This window comes from Vidua macroura, chromosome 12 (genome assembly GCF_024509145.1).
Source record: "Vidua macroura isolate BioBank_ID:100142 chromosome 12, ASM2450914v1, whole genome shotgun sequence".
NCBI classification, from domain to species: domain Eukaryota; kingdom Metazoa; phylum Chordata; class Aves; order Passeriformes; family Viduidae; genus Vidua; species Vidua macroura.
This window is the reverse complement of record NC_071582.1, coordinates 21,414,386-21,439,530: the sequence shown is the minus strand read 5'-3', so window position 1 is coordinate 21,439,530 and position 25,145 is coordinate 21,414,386. Positions and strand designations below refer to the sequence as shown.

The window sequence follows — 25,145 nt, the reverse complement described above, 5'->3', positions numbered from 1 at the left end:
GAAGCGATGTCATTCCCTATCCCTATCCCTATCCCTATCCCTATCCCTATCCCTATTCCCATCCCCATCCCATCCCCATCCCAATCCCGACTCTCCCGCGGGAGAGCAGCAAGAGGCAGTGGGGATATTCCCAGGACATTCCCTGTGCCAGGGCAGGGGAAGGCTCGGGAAGCGGCGCCATTCCCGTGGTTTTCCTACCCCATCTAGCGGCGCTCCGGGAGAGCTGCTTCCCACGGATCCAGCCAGGAGCGGCCTCTGGAGCTCGTGGAATTCCTGAGGGGCTGGAAAAGCTCTCTCTTTGTCCCCACCACTGAGCTCTGGAATCCCAGCAGGGCAAGGACCTGGAGCTGCTGGAGAAATTCCAGAGGAGGTCCCGGAGCTGCTCTGCTCTGGAGCCAGGCTGGGAATGTTCCCCTGGAGAAGGGAAGGATCCAGGGAATCTCAGAGCCATTCCAGAGCCCTGAAGGGGCTCCAGGAGAGCTGGAGAGGGACTGGGGACAAGGGATGGAGGGACAGGAGACAGGGAATGGCTCCCACTGCCAGAGGGCAGGGATGGATGGGAGATTGGGAATTGGGAATTCCTGGCTGGGATGGAATTCTGAGAAGCTGTGGCTGCCCCTGGATGCCTGGAATATCCAAGGCCAGCTTGGAACACCCTGGGATAGTGGGAGGTGTCCCTGGCCTTGGGATGCATTTTAAAATTCCTTCCAATCCCAATCCAAGCCATTCTGGGATTTGAGGATTCCAAACCTCGGGAAGAAAAGCTTTTCCATGGGCTTGGATTGAGGCAATCCCTTAAAATGGCCCCAAATGTCCCCAGATTCCCTTTGCAGACCTGAGGGTAAAACTGTCCCAACCCCATCACAGGATCCAAGCAGATCCCAGGATTTACCATCCCAAAAAAACGCCTCAGATCCCAGCTTTCTGCAAAGCCAGGGAAGCTGCCCCCCTTGGAATTCCCTGAAAACCAGGAAGAGGGTTTGGAATAAAAGGATTTATTATCACCTTGCAGGGACACACAGAGAGCCAATTCCCACCCTACCCGTGAGGAAATCCCCTTTTCCCCCCCATTCCCACATGGAAAACATTCCAGAATTCCCTCACACCCCAAAGCAGCTGGGATGCGAATTCCCACTGCTCCCAGGATTTTGGGTGACTCTGGAACGTTCTGACAGCTCAGTGACACACTTAAATATTCCAAACTCATTCTTGCCAGAAGAAATCCGTATTCCCAAGGTTTTCCTGGTTCCAGTAAAATCGGGAATGGCCAAAAAACACCCTTAAAGTGCTGGACTGCAGCTCGGAATAGCAGCGGTTGGGTCTCCCAAAAGAGAGGGAATGACCAGAAAAGATGGATTTGGGATTAAAAAACTGGGGAAACACTGGAAAAGCCTCCCAGGGAAAAGCCTGCTGGCAACTGTCTGTAATGATCCAGCTCCGTTTGGGACTCCAGAGGGAGCTTTTGGATTTCCCTAAATCTATGGAAAAGGACAGATCCATCCAGAAGTTCTTTGGGATCACCCATGGAACCATTTCCCAGCTTCCCTAAAAACCTCCGGGAATGAGCACAAAGCAGGTCCTGAGGAGCAGTGGCAGCAGAGCATTCCTCAGGCTGGGAAAATCCGGGATTCCAGCAGGAAAAATTCAGGGTTTCCTGCGCCTGCAACGGGAAAGAGCCCCAGAGAACTTTCAGGATTCATCCAGAGGAATTTTGGGAGCAGCCAACCCCCCATTCCCAGGTTTTGGCACTCCCAATTCCCACACACATCTCCTAAAAAATCCAACATTTAATCCAAGGAAACTCCATAAAATCCAGTGTTTTCCTTGGATTTTTAGGCAGCAGGAGCAGCAAATGAAGTTGGATTCCAATTCCTCAATTCCCTCTTCCCACAGGGAATTGGAATTTCCCAATGGATAACGTGAGCAAGAGGTTAAAGGGGCAGGAGAGGGAATCCAGGCCATGCCTGCTGCCATTCCCAACCCTATTCCAGTCAGGAATGAAAACCCAAAGTGGGAAGGGCAGTAAAGTTGGGAAAACATTCCTCAGTTTTGGAAGTTGTCAGGAAAGAATTCCAGGAGCACTTTCTCGAGCTGGGCATGGAGCTGGAATTCCCAGGGATGCCTTATGAATAATTTGGGAAAGAGGGAATTCTCCAGGCTTCCTTAGTGGTTCCATAATTATGCAGTTGGAATTTTAGCAGGAATTTGACTGCAATTCCCTCTTCCCACAGGGAATTGGAGTCCCAAGAAACTGGAACTTCCCAATGGATAACGTGAGCAAGAGGTTAAAGGGAGAGAGAATCCAGGGCATTCCCACTGCCGTTCCTGATATTCCACTTTGGAATGCAAACCTGATGTGGGAAGGGCAGCAAATCAAGGGGGGAAAGCATTCCTGAAGTTTGGAAGTTGTCGGGAAAGAATTCCAGGGGCACTCACTTGGGCTGGGCGTGGTGCTGGAATCCCGGTCCCAGCGCCGATCCCGCCCTCATCTCCACGGCCACGGAACACTGGGAATACACCAAAGTCAGGATCCGCTGCTTCCCACCCTTCCCAGCTCCCAGCATTCCCAAATCCTCATCCAGAGGGGTTTGGATCCTCAGCCCTGGAATGTCCAAGGCCAGGCTGGACGGAGCAGCCCGGGATAGCGGGAAGCGCCCGTGATGGAATGGCTGGATTGGGATGAGCTGAAGCACCCTCCCAACCCGACCCAGGCCAGAATTCCAGGATCCAGGATGACATTCCCGGCTCACCCTGGTTTCCACATCCGTCCATTCCGAGTCTGCGGCGTCCCCGGCGGGGTCGGGATTGGAAGGCGACGAGCGGCGCTTCCGCCTGGAACGGGAATTTGTGGAATTACAGCACAAACCTCATGGAATTTGCCACATTCCAACACTGGAAAACCTCTCCAGTATTCCTTAACCAATCTTGGATCCAGCAGCTCCAGCATCCATAAATTTCTCCGAGTTTATGGGATTTCAAGCTGGATTTTCCCATTGGATCATCTGGCCTGGAAGAGGTTCCATGCACACACCTGGAATTCCGCAATTCCAGAAGCTCAAAATTAAAGGTTCCATCATTGGAACCTTGGGAATTCCAGGACTCCAGAAGCTCAAATGAAAAGGTATCACGACTGGAATTCTGGGAATTCCAGGATTCCAGAAGCTCAAGTTCAAGGTTCCACAAGCAGAATTTTGGGAATTCCAGGATTCCAGAGGCTGGACTCACCCGGTGGGAGATTCCTGCTTGAGGGTCTCGATGTCCGTGAACTGCACGGCCTGGCCCCCACCCCTGGTCTTGAACACGTCCCCCTGGAATGGGAAAAGGACAAGGAAAAGCGGGATTGGGACAGGAACAACACCGGGATTCATCCCAGAATTCCAGCCCAAAGAGATACGGACACAAATGAGCTCCTCCCATTTCACTGCCCAAGGATTGTTGCCTTTTTCCACAGGAAAATGCATAAATCATGGGATCCACGGATCATGGGATCCACACAAATAATGGAACCCCATAAATCATGGGATTCACAAATCATGGAATCCCTCAAACCATGGAATTCCGCAAACCATGGGATTTCTGAATTGTGGAACCCAACTGTGAAAACTCCAAACTAAATTTCAGAGATTCCAAAGCAACATTCCCAACATTCCCAAGGTCACTTTGATGAGTTCACTCTGGATCTCAACCTTGCCCCCAGCCTGGAGCACCGAGTGCCACATCCAGGAATTCCTTGGGCATTCCTTGGGAATTACCCAGGGATGGGCACTCCAAACCTCCCTGGGCAACTCCGATGCCTGACCACCATTTTCCATGAAAAAATTCCCACTGAATTTCTGAGCTAAATGAGCCTGGAATGGCCCCAAGCACACATCAGCCAAGCTCTAAACCAAGAATTTCCATGGAAAACCTTTGGACCCAACCACGAAAGATCCAAACTAAACTTCGGCGATTCCAACGCAACATTCCCAACATTCCCAAGGTCACTTTGATGAGTTCACTCTGGATCTCAACCTTGCCCCCAGCCTGGAGCACCGAGTGCCACATCCAGGCATTCCCTGGGCAACTTAAACAAAACTCCGGCAATTCCAACGCAACCTTCCCAGTATTCCCAAGATTCCCGGGGTCACCTTGATGAGCTTGGTCTGGATCTCCCCGTCGGAGGCGAGCTCCTGGTGGGTCAGCAGGTAGCGGTCGCACCTGGCCAGGGCGCGCTCGCTGGGGGCGTCCACGGTGATGGCCCGGGGCACGCGCGGCTGCAGCAGCGTCTCCGTGGGCACGTGGGACGGCGGCCGGTGATCCACCCAGCGCTCCCCGGCACTGCGGGAACGCCGCGGCCGCAGCGGCGCCACCGGAGCGCTCTGGAATGGGAACGGGGAATGAGAACGGGGAATGGGAACTGGGAATGGGAACATGGGAATGGGCACTGGGAATGAGAATGGGGAATGGGCAGGGGAACAGGCACTGGGAATGGCAGGGATGGGGACTGGTGATCCACCCAGCGCTCCCCGGCACTGCGGGAACGCCGCGGCCGCAGCGGCGCCACCGGAGCGCTCTGGAATGGGAATGGGGAATGAGAACGGGGAATGGGAATGGGGAATGGGAACGGGGAATGGGAATGGGGAATGGGAATGGGGAATGGCAGGGATGGGGACTGGTGATCCACCCAGCGCTCCCCGGCACTGCGGGAACGCCGCGGCCGCAGCGGCGCCACCGGAGCGCTCTGGAATGGGAACGGGGAATGAGAACGGGGAATGGGAACAGGAATGGGAATGGGGAATGGCAGGGGTAGGGGCTGGTGATCCACCCAGCGCTCCCCGGCACTGCGGGAATGCCGCGGCCACAGCGGCGCCACCGGAGCGCTCTGGAATGGGAACGGGGAATGGGAACAGGAATGGGAATGGGGAATGGCAGGGGTAGGGGCTGGTGATCCACCCAGCGCTCCCCGGCACTGCGGGAACGCCGCGGCCGCAGCGGCGCCACCGGAGCGCTCTGGAATGGGAACGGGGAATGAGAACGGGGAATGGGAACTGGGAATGGGAACATGGGAATGGGCACTGGGAATGAGAATGGGGAATGGGCAGGGGAACAGGCACTGGGAATGGCAGGGATGGGGACTGGTGATCCACCCAGCGCTCCCCGGCACTGCGGGAACGCCGCGGCCGCAGCGGCGCCACCGGAGCGCTCTGGAATGGGAACGGGGAATGAGAACGGGGAATGGGAACTGGGAATGGGAACATGGGAATGGGCACTGGGAATGAGAATGGGGAATGGGCAGGGGAACAGGCACTGGGAATGGCAGGGATGGGGACTGGTGATCCACCCAGCGCTCCCCGGCACTGCGGGAACGCCGCGGCCGCAGCGGCGCCACCGGAGCGCTCTGGAATGGGAACGGGGAGTGAGAACGGGGAATGGGAATGGGGAATGGGAACGGGGAATGGGAACGGGGAATGGGAATGGGGAATGGCAGGGATGGGGACTGGTGATCCACCCAGCGCTCCCCAGCACTGCGGGAACGCCGCGGCCGCAGCGGCGCCACCGGAGCGCTCTGGAATGGGAACGGGGAATGAGAACGGGGAATGGGAACAGGAATAGGAACGGGGAATGGGAACGGGAATGAGAACAGGGAATGGGAACGGGGAATGGCAGGGATTGGGACTGGTGATCCACCCAGCGCTCCCCAGCACTGCGGGAACGCCGCGGCCGCAGCGGCGCCACCGGAGCGCTCTGGAATGGGAACGGGGAATGAGAACAGGGAATGGGAACAGGAATAGGAACGGGGAATGGGAACAGGAATGGGAACAGGAATGGGAACATGGGAATGGACACTGGGAATGAGAATGGGGAATGGGCAGGGGAATGGGCACTGGGAATGGCAGGGATGGGGACTGGTGATCCACCCAGCGCTCCCCGGCACTGCGGGAACGCCGCGGCCGCAGCGGCGCCACCAGAGCGCTCTGGAATGGGAACGGGGAGTGAGAACGGGGAATGGGAACAGGGAATGGGAACAGGGAATGGGAATGGGGAATGGGAACAGGAATGAGAACGGGGAATGGGCACTGGAAATGGGAACATGGGAATGGGCACTGGGAATGGCAGGGATGGGGACTGGTGATCCACCCAGCGCTCCCCGGCACTGCGGGAACGCCGCGGCCGCAGCGGCGCCACCGGAGCGCTCTGGAATGGGAATGGGGAATGAGAACAGGGAATGGGAACGGGGAATGGGAACAGGGAATGAGAATGGGGAATGGGAACAGGAATGGGAACGGGGAATGAGAATGGGGAATGGGAACAGGAATGGGAACGGGGAATGGGCACTGGAAATGGGAACATGGGAATGGGCACTGGGAATGGCAGGGATGGGGACTGGTGATCCACCCAGCGCTCCCCGGCACTGCGGGAACGCCGCGGCCGCAGAGGCGCCACCGGAGCGCTCTGGAATGGGAACGGGGAATGAGAACGGGGAATGGGAACAGGGAATGGGAACAGGAATGGGAATGGGGAATGGCAGGGGTAGGGGCCGGTGATCCACCCAGCGCTCCCCGGCACTGCGGGAACGCCGCGGCCGCAGCGGCGCCACCGGAGCGCTCTGGAATGGGAACGGGGAGTGAGAACGGGGAATGGGAACAGGAATGGGAACAGGGAATGGGAATGGGGAATGGGAACAGGAATGAGAACGGGGAATGGGCACTGGAAATGGGAACATGGGAATGGGCACTGGGAATGGCAGGGATGGGGACTGGTGATCCACCCAGTGCTCCCCGGCACTGCGGGAACGCCGCGGCCGCAGCGGCGCCACCGGAGCGCTCTGGAATGGGAACGGGGAGTGAGAACGGGGAATGGGAACGGGGAATGGGAACGGGGAATGGGAACAGGAATGGGAACGGGGAATGGGCACTGGGAATGGGTGGGATGGGTGTGGGAAAGGCAATGGTTTGCTTGTTGGGTTGGATCCTGAGGGCACCACAAAGAGCTTGGCATCAAATTATCCGTGGAACATTCCAGGCCAACTCCTATTTTTTGGGCATCAAATTATTCATATTATTATTTCCTTTTTCATGGAAATTTTCCCAATCCCAGTGTTGTCCAATCTGCCACATTCCATTAAGTTTCCTCAAGTTTGGGAAAGCTCCTCCCAAATTTCCAAATCCACAGCACCAGCCCAAGGGATTGTCCTGTTCTGTTTTCCTAAAGTGCTCTTGGATTGAATCCTGAAGGCACCACCATGAGCTTGGCATCAAATTATCCATGGAATATTGCATGTCAAGTCGTATTTCTTGGGAATTTTGGTCCAATCTGTTGCACTCCACACATAGGAAAGAGGGGACAAAGGAAGGGATTGTCCCCATCTGCTTTCCTGAAGTGCTCTTGGACTGAATCCTGAAGACACCATCAGGAGCCAAATTATTCATGGAATCAGTGCTCCCAGTTTAATGGGAATTAGGGAAGAGAGTTAAAGCTGAGGCACACGTGAGGTTTGTCCAAGGGATGTTTCCAGGCAGGACAAGCTCCCAGAAGCACCTTGGAAGCTGGGAAATTGCAGGAGGGATTGGAGGAGACACGAGCGAGAGGGAAAGGAAAAGGGAAATGCCAGGAAAAGGGAAACACCAGGGAAAGAGAAACACCGGGAAAAGGGAAACACCAGGGAAAGAGAAACACCGGGAAAAGGGAAACACCAGGGAAAGAGAAACACCGGGAAAAGGGAAACACCAGGGAAAGAGAAACACCGGGAAAAGGGAAACACCAGGGAAAACATGAGGACAACCATGGCTAGAGCAGAGTGTGGCCACCCCAGAGCTCCCTAAAAGTGGGAATTCTCAACTTCCGAGGAAGCTCCAGACACCAAGAGGGCGGCGAGAGCAGCCAGGCTCAGTCTGGGACCAGCAGGACACATTAGGAACAGCTCTACTCTACGTTAGGCTCGAGGACAGAGAACCTTTAAGCCAGGCTCAGCCCCACTAGGCCAGGACTAACCCTGCAGCACGGATCCTCTTCCTGCTCTAGCTCCTCTCTATCCCTGGGCACCTCCAGCACTCGGCTCCAGCACATCCCTCTCCTCCTGGCAGGGCTGGGCCAGGCCGAGCCCGGCTCCGCTCCCGCTTTATTCCTGGCTTTGGGAATGCTGGCTGGCTCGCAGGAAGGGCCCCTCTGCTCCCACTCCAGCACGCAGGAGGCCACAGAGATGCTGCTGCAAGAGTTGGAGCGCCTGGGCACCCGCGGGGCCACCCGGCTGTCCCCGAGCTCAGCGGGGTCACCACAGCTCTGGGGAGAAGGGAGAGAGCAGTGAGACACAGGAGACTCCAAGCAAACAGGGACAGACAAATCCAGGGATTTCCCGTTCCTGTGGATATCAGGAGGTGGGAGAGTGGATGAAGAACAAACAGAAGAACAAGGAATTCAAGCTGCTCCAACTCAGGGCTCAAACTTCAGCAGGGACATCACAGCTCTGGGAAGAAGGAAGAGAGAAGGGAGACGCAGGAGGGATCAGACAGGGACAAATCCAGGGATTTCCAATTCCTATGGATGTGGGGGGTGGGAGACTGGATGAAGAACAAACGGGACACAAAGAATTCAAGCTGCTCCAACTCTGTCCCCATGCTCAGCGGGGTCACCACAGCTCTGGGGAGAAGGGAAACATCAGTGAGACACAGGAGGTGTCCAGCAATCCAACAGGGATGCCATGCAGGGACAGACAGATCCAGGGATTTCCTGTTCCTATGGATATCAGGAGGTGGGAGAATGGATAAACAATGAACAGACAAGATGAGGAATTCAAGGTGCTCCAACTCGGGGCTCAAACTTCAGCAGGGATATCACAGCTCTGGGAAGGAGGGAAACATCAGTGAGACACAGGGACAGGCAGATCCAGGGATTTCCCGTTCCGATGGATATCAGGAGGTGGGAAAAGGGATGAAGAACAAACAGAATAAAAGGAATTCAAGCTGCTCCAACTCTGGGCTGAAACCTCAGCTGTGGGGAGAAGGGAGAGAGCAGTGAGACACAGGAGACTCCAAGCAAACAGGGACAGAAAAATCCAGGCATTTCCTGTTCCTACAGATATCAGGAGGTGGGAGAACAGATGAAGAACAAACAGCAGACAAGGAACTCAAAGCAAGCTGCTCCAACTCTATGCTTGGGGGCTACTAATGACTAAAATCCCTGTGCTGCATCCCTTAAAAACGCTGTTTCCTAAATCCAGCAGGTTTGGGAGTGACTCACGGGCGCAGGGGAAGGAGACACGGATCTCGGGAGAGCCTTTTCCCGCTCCCTTTCCCGGGATGGCCTCTCTGGCCTCTCGGCTCTGGGCTCGGTGACGATGGCCTTGAGCTGCTTCAGCTTCTCATCCTTCACCCACAGCTTGTTCTGCATCTCCAGCTGCTTGGCTGCCACCCGCCGCTCCTGCAGGGACAGGGAAAGCAGTGGAAAACATGGAACTGCTGAGGCTGGAAAAGCCGCCAGGATCAGCGAGGCCAAGCTGGGACTGGACCCAGCCTGGAGCCCTGAGTGCCACGTCCAGGTGTTCCTTGGATACCTGCAGGGATGGGGATTCCAAACCTCCCTGCGCAGTTCCAATGTTAACAACCCTTTCCACGAGGGAATTTTCCCAGTATCCACCCTGAGCCTGCCCTTGCACAGCCTGAGGCCGTTCCCTCTCCTCCTGATCTTGTTCCCTGGAAGCAGAGCCCAACGCCCTCCCTTTCCTTTCCTTCTTTCCCTTCTCTTCAATTCCTTTCCTTCTTTCCCTTCTCTTAAATTCATTTCCTTTCCTTCTTTCCCTTCTCTTAAATTCCATTCCTTTCCTTTCCTTCTTCCCCTTCTCTTAAATTCCTTTCCTTTCCTTCTTTCCCTTCTCTTAAATTCCATTCCTTTCCTTTCCTTCTTCCCCTTCTCTTAAATTCCATTCCTTTCCTTCTTTCCCTTCTCTTAAATTCCTTTCCTTTCCTTCTTTCCCTTCTCTTAAATTCCACTCCTTTCCTTTCCTTCTTTCCCTTCTCTTAAATTCCATTCCTTTCCTTCTTTCCCTTCTCTTAAATTCCATTCCTTTCCTTCTTTCCCTTCTCTTAAATTCCTTTCCTTTCCTTCTTTCCCTTCTCTTAAATTCCTTTCCTTTCCTTCTTTCCCTTCTCTTAAATTCCTTTCCTTTCCTTCTTTCCCTTCTCTTAAATACCTTTCCTTTCCTTCTTTCCCTTCTCTTAAATTCCTTTCCTTTCCTTCTTTCCCTTCTCTTAAATTCATTTCCTTTCCTTCTTTTCCTTCTTTTAAATTCCTTTCCTTTCCTTCTTTCCCTTCTCTTAAATTCATTTCCTTTCCTTCTTTTCCTTCTTTTAAATTCCTTTCCTTTCCTTCTTCCCCTTCTCTTAAATTCCTTTCCTTTCCTTTTTCCCTTCTCTTAAATTCCTTTCTTTTCCTTTCCCCAGCCCAGAACTCCCACAAACACCAACCAGACCGACAAACCCCCTCCTTAAGAGCGCCCCACACCCCAAATCCCCAAATCCCCGATAACCTGATCCTGCTTTTCACCCCATTCCTGCACTCACACATTCCTTCTCCCACTTGAGGGAGGTCTCGGTCACCATTCCCTGCAGCCTGGCCTCCAGCCTCCTCTTGTCCGACGCCTGCCGCTGCAGCTTCTGGCTCTTGCTCTCCAGCTCCTGCTGCAGGTTCCTCTTGTCCTCCTCGTAAATCGTGGCCGTCTTCTCCAAAATCTCAATCTGCAGGAAGAGAGGAAGGATTTGGGTGGGAACACGACCTTCTAATCCAGGAATTCCTGCTTGTATTTCCCAGGAAATCTCAATTTTCGGTTCTAAATCGCTCGTTTTGCTGTTTTAAAAGCCTCGCCTTGTAAAAAAGCCAACAGATTTTCAGTAGAAGTTCCTCCACCAAAATATTTATTCCCGATGGCGAGGAATTTGCCAAACGATCCATTAAAAAAAAATGGGATTTGTGCTCCAAAATGACCCAACTGACCTTGTACTCCAAGGTTTTAATCTTCTTCTCCAGCCGTTCCAGCTCCGTCCTCTGCCCCGTTATGGTTTTCTCCTTCTCAGCCAGTTTTCCTTGGATATAATTTTCCTTGGATGCAACACTGGAGTCAAATTCTTGCAGCATTGTTTTAAAGGCAAGAACTGGAAGAGAATTTGGATATTTCATATTTTATCTTGAATATTCTCCATTATCCCCAGAACATCCAAACATCTGTTTGTCCCAACAGATTTAAAGCCGAAAGTTCCTCAAAAAAAAAGCTTGAAACAACCAATCTAAACAAGAAAATGGGGCAAGGGGGATCCTTTGAGGAATAATAAGGGCACCAAATCTGAGTTTTGTCCTGATGTTCCAATTTGGGGCAAATTCCTACCGTTTTTGCCAAATTCCTCAGCCAGCATCTGCCTCATTTTGTGGCGCTGCTCCAGGGCCTCGATCAGTTTTGGGAGCGTTTGGTCGTCGTTGATATCCAAGAGCTCGCAGGAAGGCAGGGGAGGGAAGCTCTGGAAGAACAGCTCAGCAGCAGATGGCTCCTCTGGTCCTGCAGGATGGAAAATCCGTCAGCAGGACGGGAAAATTCCAACGGACGAGGGGCAGGATGGTGGAAAACTGGGAATGATTGTGATGGGAGCTACTGGTTTCCCAAGAGGTGATGGATGGGAAAGGATTAAATGTGACATCCTTGATTTCTTGTTTTACTAAAAGCAGGTCCTGAACATCCAGAAACATCCCATAATTTCCTTGGCACAATTTCCTGGGGCCATGGATTCATCCCAATCCCGTGGAATTCCTTGGAAACCTCCACAGGGACACTGAAGAGGGAAGAGCAGCAGCTCCCCGAGGTTCAGCCTGGCACAGTTAAGGCTCAGTGGAATTGATTTAAAATTTTAATTCCCAGCCTTTAATTCCTAACAGAAAACTCTGCTGGAATCGTGGAATGGTTTGGGTTGGAAAGGACCTCAGAGTGATCCTGTTCCATGGGCAAGGACACCTCCCACTGTCTCGTGTTCCAACCTGGGCTTGGACACTTCCAGGGATCCAGGGGCAGCCACAGATACTCTGGGAATTCCATCCCAGCCAGAAATTCTTTCCCAATACCCCATCCAAATTTCCCATTTTCCAGTTTGAAGCCATTCCCTGTGTGCTGTCCCTCCATCCCTTCTCCAGCCCTCCTGGAGCCCCTTTAGGCCCTGGAAGGCTCTCTAAATTTTCCCTGAATCCTTCCCTTTTCCCAGGTGAACATTCCCAGAGCAGGATCCAACTCCTGCAGCCCTCACCTGCTCCCACGGGGCCGCCCCTGAGCTCCAGTTTTCGGGACAGCTCCTCCCGGAATGCCTGGTTCCGGAGGCGCCGCCCCGGGGTCAGCCCGCACAGGGGCCTGTCCAGGGGCCTGGCCACCTCCACCTCCTGGGTCATCTCTGCAAAACGCATCACTTGCTGCAAGAAAACAGGGAAAAACCACCAGGAGCACCCGGAGCTGGGACTGGGAGCGGGGTTGAGTCACTGAAGGGGGAAAGGAGGAATTAATCCGGCTGAAATCGCAAGCAGCTACGGTTCGGGGTCTTCCAGAAAACCTCCCCACAAGGTGCCACAAAAGCTTGGGCAGAGACAGGTGGAATTCTTGGAATAGGAGGGATTAAACACCCAAATATGGCTCCGTGGAATTCTGTGAGGAAGGAAAACCTTCCCCGCTTCCCAAGCAAGGGGCAGGTGTAATATGAACGGGAAAGACAAGACTTGGAGAGCAGATTTATCCCACAGAATTATAACTGATGTGCTCAAATATCAATTATAATTCTTCACATCTCTTGGAGTACAAAAAAACAGGGAAAAACACAAAAAGAAGGGCAGAAGGGAATTTACCAAGAATTCTGTGAGGAAGGAAAACCTTTCCCACTTTCCAAGCAAGGAGCAGGTGTAATATGAACAGGAAAAACAGGACTTGGAGAGCAGATTTATCCCACAAAATTGAAGCGCTCAAACAACAATTATAATTCCTTATATCTCTTGGAGTACAAGAATCCAGGAGAAAAACAGGAAAAGAAGAGCAGGAGGGAATGGAAAAAGGGAATTTACCAGGCTTTCCTCGTAGTCCTCAGCCTTGGGATTCACACACACGATCATCCGAACTTTCCCTTCTCCATCGAAATAGTTCTTGAAGAGATGAGTCAGTTTGGAATCTCTGTATGGAACCATCTGGGAATAAAGGCCAGGGAAAATCCCGTGAGTTTTCCCTACCCAGGTGATGAAATCCAAGGATAATTAGGGAAGGGCTGCTCACCTTGTTTGTTCCGTACAATTGGTTTTCCCGCAGAACCTCGATGCACGTCCTCAATGTCATCAATGACTGGTTGATATTCCCTAAAAAAAGCAAACACAAGTGAAAAAAAAAATCACTCCATGAGCAGCCCTTGGATCACGTTCCCAGATTATTCAGAAGAATAAATTGCCTAATTAACAATATTTGTTAATAACTGCTCTAATTAACTGAAGTGGCAGAAGTGCTGCAGCAAACTTGTGGTTTCCAAACACAATTTGAGGTCATCAAATCCTAACTGATCCTAGCAGAGCGCCTCAAGAATTCCTGGGACTCTTCGCTAGGAGACAGGATTAGCAGGAGCTTAATTAGCAGGGTTAATTAGCAGGGTGCTCCAGGGGGTTCCTACCTGCCTCCCGCAGCCTGTTCCCCTCGGCTTTGGTCCTGTTGGTCCTCTCGCTTCCCGCCAGATCCACCAGGGACAGCTGGCTCAGGGTGATCTGCTCCTTTTCCTGGGACACACAAGAAATCCTGGATCCCTCCAGATTCCCCCTGAAGGGCTGGGGGACACCTCACCCCAAACCCACTCCCAAAGAACGTGTCGGATACGAGCTCAGAGGGCTTGGTACAGCCCAGTACAGCTGTTTTTGGGAAGTTTGGCAGATCCCTTCTGCCTTCGGCCGCGGCATTGAAAGCCGTTGGGTCATCCCCCAAATTTTACATTCCCAAACAAAGGAAGAGGTGAAAACCAAAGGAACCAGCAGCTTCACCCCCTGTTTTAACACCAAACTTTCTGATTAACTCTGTCACCTCCAAACTTGAGGCACAGGAGCTGTTTCCAAGGTAGACTCTGTTAAATTCTCCTGGAATTCTCCTGGAATTCCCTGGAACTCACCTGGAGCACGTTGTCCCCATCAGCATCCAGAGGAGCCTGAGCCAGTTTGATGATGAACACGGAGTGGGAGCGGCTGGATTCCCGGTTCAGCTGCGTGTTGGCGATGCGCCGCTTCTTCTGCCCTGCTCAGACAGCCCAAATTCCCAAAAATCCTGCTGCTTCCCCACAGTTCCCACCTCCTCCAGCATCAGGGTGCGAGGGATTTCACAGCCGTGGGATATTGGGAAGGGTTGGGAAAGGGGAGGCCCTAAATGCCCACAGAGGCTGTGGGTGCTCCGTCCCAAGGATGGAGCTGATCCAGCGGAATTTCCTGGCCCAAGGTGCTGGGATGTGGGATCAGCCCTGAATCCCAAGATTTTTACCTCTCCAAAAGACTTCAAAAGCTTCCTCTGTGGATTTGACCTCCACCTCGGTGCAGCCCGTCACGTACATGTTGTGGTTCTGGTCTTCCCGAAGGATTTTGGACTGGGGAGGTCTTTGGGATGGCAGGAAAGAGGGAAAACAAGGAAAATCCCATTGGAGGGGAGCTCCCCGTGCAGCTTCCTGCCATGCAGATTTTCTTGGAGGGCAAAATTCAGCGGGAAAAGGTCAAAACTCGGAGGGAAAAAATTCAGAATTTGGAGGGAAAACGTCACAAGTCTGAGGGGAAAAGGTCCAAAAATTCTGAGGCGAAAAGGCCGAAATTCTGAGGGAAAAAGGTCAAAATCCTGAGGGGAAAAGGTCAAAATCCTGAGGGAAAAAGGCCGAAATTCTGAGGGAAAAAGGCCGAAATCCTGAGGGAAAAAGGCCGAAATCCTGAATGGAAAAGGGTCAGAATCCTGAGGGGAAAATGTCCAAAAATTCTGAGGGGAAAATGTCCAAAATCTTGAGGGGACAATGTCCAAAATCCTCAGGGGAAAATATCCAAAAATTCTGAGGGGAAAATGTCCAAAAATCCTGAGGGGAAAGATCAAAGTTCTGAGGGGAAAAGGTCAAAAATTCTGAGGGAAAACTGACAAAATTCAGAGGGAAGAAATTCAGAATTTGGAGGGAAAAATCATCCAAAATTCTCAGGGAAAAAAGGTCAAAATTCAGGGGGAAAAGGTCAAAATTCTGAGGGGAAAACATCAAAAATTCAGAGGGAAAACAGACAAAATTCAGAAGGAAAACTCAGAATTTGGAGGGAAAATGTCACACGTCTAAGGGGAAAAAATCTGAGGGGAAAAAATGCTGAGGGAAAATCATCCAAAATTCTGAGGGGAAAATGGTCAAAATCCAGGGAGAAAAGGTCAAAATTCTGAGGGGAAAACATCAAAAATTCAGAGGGAAAAGGTCAATTATCCATCTAAAAGATGGAAGAGGAAATACAGGACATGGACACACAGCCAGGATTAGTGACACTCCAGCTACTGCTCTAATTAGCAGCTATTTAATTGCAATTAATTGCTTTGGTGGAAGCTATTGCTGTTCTACAAGCACGCAGAAGCAAGGAGAGCATCCTAGATGTCCTAGGAAAGCAAGGAAAGGCAGGGAATTTTCTGCTTCTACTCAAGGAAAACAGCACTGGAATAATGTGAATAAGACATTGGACACATACACAAAGTCTCCATTTCTCACAGGAGTGCTGCAATTGTTCCACCTACCAAAAAAATGGGGAAAAATATTAAATCCTTGATTTCTGCCTCAAATCTTTCCATGCTGCAGCATCCAGAGGGAGAAATCATCCCAGATCTTTTTTAGGATGGGCTTTGGGAATAAACACCTTTTAATTTTTAAAGTTTTTTAAAATTTTATTTTAATGTTTAAAATTTTAATTAAAATTTTTAATTAAATTGATTAAAATTTTAATTAAAATAAAAATTTAATTTAAAAATTTAATTAAAATTTTAATGTTTAAAAAACCATTTTATTTTAAAATGCTTTTAAACCGTTCAAACACTGAATGGTTTAAAAGCATTCCCAGAGATTCAAACCCTTCTGGAATGGGGACCCTGGAGACAGCTCCCAGTTTGCTTTGCCCTCGTTAGTCTTTGTTAATCAACCACTCCTTAATTAACACAGGACTGAGGGGGATCCTTTAATGGAGTTGGAATTTCAATCCATGGATTCCAAGTGGAATTTGCAGACTTTTCCTATTGGTTTTAGACATCACAAGTGCACACCTTTGGAAAAAATATCCCTAATTTCTGGTTTTATGGGAATTACTGATATCAAGTGGAATAATATGGAAATGTGGAGCACCAAACCAGTGCTTTTCACTTTTTCCAGGGAAAAAAAGCTATGGAATGGCTTGTTCCAAGTTGAAATCACCTGTTAGAACAGATTGGGAATTTAGGTGGGATACAATTGCCCAATTAATTAAATATTTGCTCACTAATCACCCAGCCTAACGAGGAAGGGAGCACCTTGGCCATCAGTACTGAAACATTCCTGGCCGGACTCCTTCCCATGTGTTTTTAACAGCCATTCCCAGGAATTCTGAGCCAAGCTCCCCTAAGGTTAGAACCAAAAATCCAGGGTGGAGATCCTACAAAAACCTCCCAGCACTGGGAATACGGGAATTCCCAAGCTCCCTTGGGTTTGGTGGGCTCAGAGCAGATGGTGGACGTGGGAATAGGACACAGAGACCCTGCAGCCATTGCTCTCATCCCAAACATCCCAAACCTCTTCCAGCGGCTTGGCGCCGATTCCTAAGCCCTGGAAAATCCCGGATTTCCCAACTCACTTGGGTTTGATGGAGTCACAGGGAGCCTCCTCCAGCAGGTCGTAGATGTAGTTGTTGTAGATCTCGATGTAGGACACGAAGACGCCGTAGACGTTGTCCTCGTCCACCTCCTCCGCCCGGCAGTGATCCTGCACGTCGATCATGTCGGCAAACTCGGGATCCAGCTGTCTCCTGCGGGAAACGGAGGGGTTTGGGATGGAATTCCCGGCAGCCAGGAGGCGCCGGGGCAGCTCAGCGCGGAGCTGCAGGGCTGGGCGGGGAAACGCGCGACACGCGGCAAAATTCCCGTTCCTGGGGGGTCCTCTGCAGGGCCGGGAGTTGGAATTCCATGATCCAACTGAGGGAATTCCATGGTAGGAATTCCATGGTCCAACTGAGGGAATTCCATGATCCAACTGAGGAACTTCCATGGTTGGAATTCCATGATCCAACTGAGGGAATTCCATGGTAGGAATTCCATGGTCCAATTGAGGAACTTCCATGGTCCAACTGAGGAATTCCATGGTAGGAATTCCATGATCCAACTGAGGAACTCCCATGGTAGGAATTCCATGGTCCAACTGAGGGAATTCCATGATCCAACTGAGGAACTTCCATGGTTGGAATTCCATGATCCAACTGACGGAATTCCATGGTGGGAATTCCATGATCCAGCTGAGGGAATTCCATGGTGGGAATTCCATGATCCAGCTGAGGAACTTCCATGGTCCAACTGAGGAACTTCCATGGCTGGAATTCCATAACCCAGCTGAGGGAATTCCATGGGGGAAATTCCATTATCCAACTGAGGGAATTCCATTATCTAGCTGAGGGAATTCCACGGTGGAAATTCCATGATCCAACTGAGTAACACCCATGGCTGGAATTCCATGACCCAGCTGAGGGAATTCCATGGCTGGAATTCCACGATCCAACTGAGAAACACCCATTGTTGGAATTCCATGATCCAGCGGAGGGAATTACACGGTGGAAATTCCAGGATCCAACCGAGGGAATTCCACAGTTGGAATTCCATGATCCAGCGGAGGGAATTCTGTGGTTCTGTGGAAATATCTCCAAATTGAACTTCACTGGAATTGGCTGGCGAGGCCTCACAGAGCTGGATTCCTACTCAGCACCCTGGGGTTTTAATCCTGGCTTAACAGGTACAAGGAATGGGCCGAGTCTAAGTCTGCTCATCGACAGAACTGCTCAAACCACATGGAACACACTCATTTCCCATTAATATTTTACTAATTATTATTATTATTACTGTTGTTGTTAATAACCCTGCCCATGGGACAATATCAACTTGAAGATCCCTTTCAAATTCTGGGGGGAAAAGGTCAAAAATTCTGAGGGGAAAACGTCAAAATTCTGAGAGAAAAAGGGCCACAATTCTGAGAGAAAAAGGGCCAAAAATCTGAGAGAAAAAGGGCCGAAATTCTGAGGGGGAAAAGGGCCACAAATTCTGAGAGAAAAAGGGCCAAAATTCTGAGAGAAAAAGGGCCAAAATTCTGAGGGGGAAAAGGGCCACAAATTCTGAGGGGGAAAAGGGCCACAAATTCTGAGGGGGAAAAGGGCCACAAATTCTGAGGGTGAAAAAGGCCCAAAACTCAGGGAAAAAAAAACTATGGAATGGCTTCCTCCAAGCTGAAACCTCTTGTTAGAACAGCAGGAACAGATTGGGAATTTCAGTGGGATTCAATTACCTCATTAATTAAATATTTGCCATTTTTTTTTTCCCCATTTTTTCCTTCATTTCTTCAAGGGAAGAGCCCAAGAGATGTTAAACCTCGTTTCTAGGGAATAAATTCCCTCTGCTATTCCCAGAGTCACTCACTTCCCAGCTGGAGTTTTTGGGGTGGGCAGGGCCTCTCTCCTCTGACGTTCCAGCAGAGCCTCCACCTCGCTCTGCACATCCACCCCGTTCTTGTCATCCAGCTTGAAAACCTGAGGGAAAAAAACAGGAATTTCAGCCAATTCCAACATCCAGGTGCTGGCCAACAAAGCATTATTTGATTAATTAATTAATCTGATTAGACTGGTATTAATTTATTAATACCACGCCCCTCACAGGCACTCGACCCAGCAAGATCTGACAAAAAGAATTTGCAAAATAATGTTTTAGAAAAGCTCCCAAGGATGAGAATTCCAGGAGTATTTCAGTATATTTTAGGCACCACAAGGGCACGCCTTTGGAAAAATATCCCTAAATTTCATGAGGAGACAATTAATTTTTGGTTTTATGGGAATTACTGAAATGAAGTGGAATAATATGGAAATATGGAGCACCAAACCAATGTTTTCCACTGTTTCCAGGGAAAAAAATAAAAGCTATGGAATGGCTTCCTCCGTGTTGAAATCACCTGTTAGAACAGCAGGAATAGATTGGGAATTTCGGAGGGATACAACTGCCTAATTAATTAAAGATATGCTTATTAATCACTCATCCTAACGAGGAAGGGAACACCTTGGCCATCAGTATTGAAATATTCCTGGCTGGATTCCTTCCCATGTGTTTTTAACAGATTTTTCCCAGGATGGGCTTGGGCAACAAGCACCAAACCACTGAATGCTTTAAAAGCATTCCCAGAAATTCAAACCCTTTTGGAAGGAGGACCCTGGCGTTGGGTTGTTTTTTTTTTTTTTTTCCCTCTCTTCCAAGCCCTCCAGTGGGCAGGTTTGGAGCAGAAATCCATGGATTTGGGGGCTGTGGGGAGGATCAGGGGAGCCACTCACGAATCTCTTGGCCTGGAAGGGGCCGATGCTGTTGAAGATCATGGCCAGGCAGCGGGGCAGGAGCCCCCCGTCCCCAGGAGACCCTGTCATGGTGTGGGTCTTCCCGCTGCCCGTCACTCCGTAGGTGAACAGGAGACCTGGGGATGCAGGGAAAAGGGAGAAATCAACGGGACTGGGAAAACAAAACCAACCTGTTGTGAACGCAGGTGAACCCGGTGGGGGGAAATGCTGATGTGTGACTCCAGCTCAGAGGCTGAATGATTTCTGTATTAGAACTATGCTGTAACACATTAATTTACTATTTAAAGGAGATACTAAAACTCAAACCTACTTTTTCTGCTATATCTAAACTCCTCACAACTGGTGCCCCTCTCTGAGAGCCCAGCCACAGGTGGGTTGGATTGGATTGGATTGGATTGGATTGGATTGGATTGGATTGGATTGGATTGGCCACCAGCCCCAAACAATCCTCACCAGAACCCAACCAAGCATCACCCCAGGGAAACAATTCTCCAGACACATTCCACATGGGAAAAACAAGGAGCAGGAATGGAAATTGTTTTCTCTTTCTTTCTCTCTGTGCTCCTCCATGAAAAAATCCTGAGAGAGAGGAGGATGTGCCTGCCACATCAACCCGCCTCCAATATTCCACACCATCCAAAGTGCTGGCAGCTGTGGCTGGTGGTCACAGCTGGGAACATCCATCATCCTCTCCAAGAGCCACAGACCAGCCCTGGCACTGGTTGTGCCATCCCTGGAATGTTCCAGACTGGATGGGGCTTGGAGCACCCTGGGATACTGGAAGGTTTCCCTGCCCAAGGAATGGGATGAGCTTTAATGTCCTTCCCATAGATTTGATGATTTTCTTGCCATTTGTTGCTTTTTTGGGAGCTCAAAACGTGCTTTGCTGAAAGCCCAAAATGCTGATTTCGCAACCTGCAACTCCCACACACCATGGGAAAACTTGGGAGAGCAGGGAGAAGGATTTGGATGCGAAATTCATGGAATTCCAGAACGCTTTGGGTGGGAAGGGAACTTAAAGCCAATCCCATTGCCAAAGGCAGGGACACCTCCTGCTAAGCCAGGAGAGTTGGCACTTCCATGGGATCACCCATTCCCACCCAAACCATCCCAGGATTCCCATTCCAGAAAGAGCTTCCAGGGCTGTGGTGTGAGGAGCTGAGCCACAATTCCAACCAAACCTCGGGAGCCCTGGATCACCCATTCCCACACAAACCATCCCAAGATTCCTCCTGGGAATAAAGAGCTTCCAGGGGAATGGCTTCCCCCAAAGCTGAAATCTCTTGTTAGAACAGCAGGAACAGATTGGGAATTTCAGTGGGATACAATTACCTCGTTAATTAAATATTTGCCTTTTTTTTCTCCCAATTTTTCCTTCATTTCCTCACGGGAAGATCCCAAGAGGAGTTAAATCCCATTTTGTGCGAGGAGCTGAGCCACAATTCCAACCAAACCTCAGGAGCCCCGGGTCACTGATTCCCACACAAACCATCCCAAGATTCCCATTCCAGAAAGAGTTTCCAGGGCTGTGGTGTGAGGAGCTGAGCCACAATTCCAACCAAACCTCAGGAGCCCCGGATCACCCATTCCCACCCAAACCATCCCAAGATTCCCATTCCAGAAAGATCTTCCAGGGCTGTGGTGTGAGGAGCTGAGCCACAATTCCAACCAAACCTCGGGAGCCCTGGGTCACTGATTCCCACACAAACCATCCCAGGATTCCCATTCCAGAAAGAGCTTCCAGGGCTGTGGTGTGAGGAGCTGAGCCACAATTCCAACCAAACCTCGGGAGCACTGAAATCCTGGGAATGGGGACACAGGAGAAGACCTCTGCTCACCGTTCTTGCCCCGGATCAGATCCTCCACCAGAGGTTTGGCCACCACGTCAAAGAGCTCCTTCTGCACCACCAGCGTGCCAAAGACCTCCTTGAAGGAATACTGGGTCTGCCAAGAGAGGGAAAACCAGCCTGGAATTCCAGCTCCACGGCCTGGAGTGGCCAGAAGGATCCCACGGAGCGGGGAATTCCCAAAGGACAGCAAAAAGCTGGAATTTCCTTTCAGCTCCCCGCCAGAATCCAAGCAAGGGAACATCCAGCGTGGCCAAAGTGGAGCTGTTCCCTCATGGAATTTTGTTTATTTTGGGCCTTTTTCCAGTCCAGCCTCAGTTTTCAGTCCTAAATTTCAAGCTGGTTTTATTTTTTTTTTTTAGTGAATTATTTAATGAATTTTAAAATGGCTTTTAATAGTCCTAAATTTCAAGCTGGTGTTTTTTTTTAATGAATTCTTTTAATAAATTTTTAAACAAATTTTAATTTTTGATGGCCATTTTCCCACCAAAACTCTTCCTTAGGGAAATACCTGAATTCCAAATTTCTGAACAAATTTAATTTTTAATTAATTTTTATTATATATTTTATTATTATTAATTTAAAAATAATTTTAATTAAAATGTAATTAAATGAACATTCCATTAATTAAGCTTTGCCTGTTTTATTTAAACCTTTGAAGACCCCTTTAATGCCCTTCCCATAGGAATTTTGGAAACAAATTGGAAACAAAACATTCCACATCCCAGCTAAGATTCCCACCCGGAGAAGCTGTGGATTCCTTTTCCCTGGAATGTCCAAGGCCAGGTTGGAGCAATCTGGGATGGGGAATTCCCATGGAATGGCATCAGCTTCAAGGTCCTTCCCACATATTTGACGGATCAGGAAGCGATGCTTTTTATCCCAGATGGGTTTTTTTTGGGTGGAAAACCTTGGGATTCTGCACTCTGCAAGTGCCACGAATCATGGGAAAACTTGGGAGAGCAGGAGCTGGATGGAATTCATGGAATTCCAGAACTTTGGGTGGTGGGAAGGGACTCAAAGCCAGCCCCACAGCCAAGGGCAGGGACACCTCCCGCTGAGCCAGGCTGCTCCAACGGCACTTGCAGGGACGGGGCGGGAATTCCGGGCGGATTCCCGGCAGGAATGCCGTTACCTCGCGGTACTCGCCGTTCCGGAACACGCGGTAGCCCTCGGGAGGGTGGAGCTGCACCGTGGTGCCGTTGACGACCTCGATGCAGCATTCCTGCTCTGCCCGGCTGAGCGGCCGCACGCGGCAGTACACCTGGGATGGGGGGGAAAACCGGGAATGAAGCGGGAATGAACCGGGCAGGACACCTGGGATGGGGGGAAAAACCGGGAATGAACCGGGAATGAACCGGGCAGGACACCTGGGATGGGGGGAAAAACCGGGAATGAACCGGGAATGAACCGGGAATGAACCGGGAATGAACCGGGCAGGACACCTGGGATGGGGGAAAAACCGGGAATGAACCGGGAATGAACCGGGCAGGACACCTGGGATGGGGGGAAAACTGGGAATGAACCGGGAATGAACCGGGCAGGACACCTGGGATGGGGGGAAAAACCGGGAATGAACCGGGAATGAACCGGGCAGGACACCTAGGATGGGGGAATGAACCGGGAATGAACCGGGAATGAACCGGGAATGAACCGGGCAGGACACCTGGGATGGGGGGAAAAACCGGGAATGAACCGGGAATGAACCGGGAATGAACCGGGCAGGACACCTGGGATGGGGGGAAAAACCGGGAATGAAGCGGGAATGAACCGGGCAGGACACCTGGGATGGGGGGAAAAACCGGGAATGAACCGGGAATGAACCGGGCAGGACACCTGGGATGGGGGGAAAAACCGGGAATGAACCGGGAATGAACCGGGCAGGACACCTGGGATGGGGGGAAAAACCGGGAATGAACCGGGAATGAACCGGGCAGGACACCTGGGATGGGGGGAATGAACCGGGAATGAATGGGGAATGAACCGGGAATGAACCGGGAATGAAGCGGGAATGAAGCGGGAATGAATCGGGAATGAACCAGGCAGTACACCTGGGATGGGGGGAAAACCGGGAATGAACCGGGAATGAACCGGGAATGAACCGGGAATGAACCGGGCAGGACACCTGGGATGGGGGGAAAAACCGGGAATGAACCGGGAATGAACCGGGCAGGACACCTGGGATGGGGGGAAAAACCGGGAATGAAGCGGGAATGAACCGGGCAGGACACCTGGGATGGGGGGAAAAACCGGGAATGAAGCGGGAATGAACCGGGCAGGACACCTGGGATGGGGGGAAAAACCGGGAATGAAGCGGGAATGAACCGGGAATGAACCGGGCAGGACACCTGGGATGGGGGGAAAAACCGGGAATGAACCGGGAATGAACCGGGCAGGACACCTGGGATGGGGGGAAAAACCGGGAATGAACCGGGAATGAACCGGGAATGAACCGGGCAGGACACCTGGGATGGGGGGAAAAACCGGGAATGAACCGGGAATGAACCGGGCAGGACACCTGGGATGGGGGGAAAAAACGGGAATGAACCGGGAATGAACCGGGAATGAATCGGGCAGTACACCTGGGAGAATGGGGGGAAAAAAAGGGAATGAACCGGGAATGAACCTGGAAATGAGGGAAACAGGGACAAACCCGGGAGTAAACCCGGCGATACAGCTGGAATGAGAGGTGGGAATGAGGGGGAACCGGGATAAACCCGGGAATAAACCTGGGAATGAAGCCCAGATTAAAACCGGGAATTCAGAGGGGCGGGAACCTCGGGATGAGCCCGGATTAAAACCGGGAATTCGGCGGGGTGGGAACCTCGGGATGAGCCCGGATTAAAACCGGGAATTCGGCGGGGTGGGAATCTCGGGATGATCCCGGATTAAAGTCGGGAATTCGACGGGGTGGGAACCTCGGAAATCCCGGATTAAAACCGGGAATTCAGCGGGGCGGGAACCTCGGGATGAGCTCGGGATTAAAACCGGGAATTCGGCGGGGTGGGAATCTCGGGATGAGCCCGGATTAAAACCGGGAATTCGGCGGGGTGGGAATCTCGGGATGATCCCGGATTAAAGCCGGGAATTCAGCGGGGTGGGAACCTCGGAAATCCCGGATTAGAACCGGGAATTCGACGGGGCGGGAACCTCGGGATGATCCCGGCCGTAAAACCGGGAATTCGGCGGGGTGGGAATCTCGGGATGAGCCCGGATTAGAACCGGGAATTCGACGGGGTGGGAACCTCGGGATGAGCTCGGGATTAAAACCGGGAATTCGGCGGGGCGGGAACCTCGGGATGAGCTCGGGACGAGCCGCGCACTCACCCCCACCGGGTCCTTCAGCGTGGGGTTCGTGGCTTTCCGCGGCCTCCGCGGCGTCCTGGCCCTACTGCGGGGAGAGAGCGTCAGGGGAGAGCGGGAGCGGCCGGGGCAGAGCGGCCACAACCGAGGGGACGCGAGCGCCGGGAGCTGAGGGGCAGCCACGCGGGGCGGCCCCGGGCCTCCACCCCAAACCCTCACCCTCACCCTCCCCTCCCGGGGGGCAGCGGAGCCACTCACGCCGCCTTCATGTCGCGGGTGCCGCCGCTGTCGCGACAGGGCCCGGGGCTCGCGGCGGGCGGGGCTGGCACCGGGCGGCGGCTGCGCGCCCGCCCGCCGCGATTCAAAACCGACCAATCAGCGCGCGCGGCGCCCGCTGACGTCATGACGCACGGCGCG

The 25,145-nt window shown here is 51.6% G+C and overlaps 1 protein-coding gene across 1 annotated transcript; it reads right to left on the bottom strand.

Annotated features, from left to right (window-relative positions):
• Nucleotides 1-1,012: 1,012 nt before the first annotated feature.
• KIF23 (kinesin family member 23) lies at nucleotides 1,013-25,072 on the bottom strand. The gene is made up of 24 exons (XM_053988662.1): nucleotides 24,987-25,072; nucleotides 24,753-24,816; nucleotides 22,561-22,689; nucleotides 21,417-21,522; nucleotides 19,558-19,694; nucleotides 18,659-18,768; nucleotides 16,837-17,007; nucleotides 15,709-15,750; nucleotides 14,495-14,607; nucleotides 14,133-14,254; nucleotides 13,647-13,749; nucleotides 13,262-13,341; nucleotides 13,057-13,176; nucleotides 12,258-12,417; nucleotides 11,354-11,521; nucleotides 10,966-11,123; nucleotides 10,536-10,709; nucleotides 9,217-9,396; nucleotides 7,972-8,259; nucleotides 4,128-4,358; nucleotides 3,226-3,308; nucleotides 2,751-2,832; nucleotides 2,437-2,507; nucleotides 1,013-1,660 (listed from the first exon to the last, which is right to left on the bottom strand). The coding sequence occupies exons 1-24, from the start codon at nucleotides 24,995-24,997 to the stop codon at nucleotides 1,645-1,647; spliced, it is 2,919 nt and encodes a 972-aa protein (XP_053844637.1). The 5' UTR covers nucleotides 24,998-25,072; the 3' UTR covers nucleotides 1,013-1,644.
• Nucleotides 25,073-25,145: the final 73 nt, after the last annotated feature.

What these genes read in the sequence shown, in the direction of transcription:
- KIF23 (XM_053988662.1), bottom strand. An exon ending in TTTTGAAGTCTTTTGGAGAG is followed by an intron (nt 14,255 to 14,494) that starts GTAAAAATCTTG and finishes CTGTCTGAGCAG; the next exon opens with GGCAGAAGAAGCGGCGCATC. An exon ending in AAGCAGGAATCTCCCACCGG is followed by an intron (nt 2,833 to 3,225) that starts GTGAGTCCAGCC and finishes TTCCCGTTCCAG; the next exon opens with GCGGAAGCGCCGCTCGTCGC.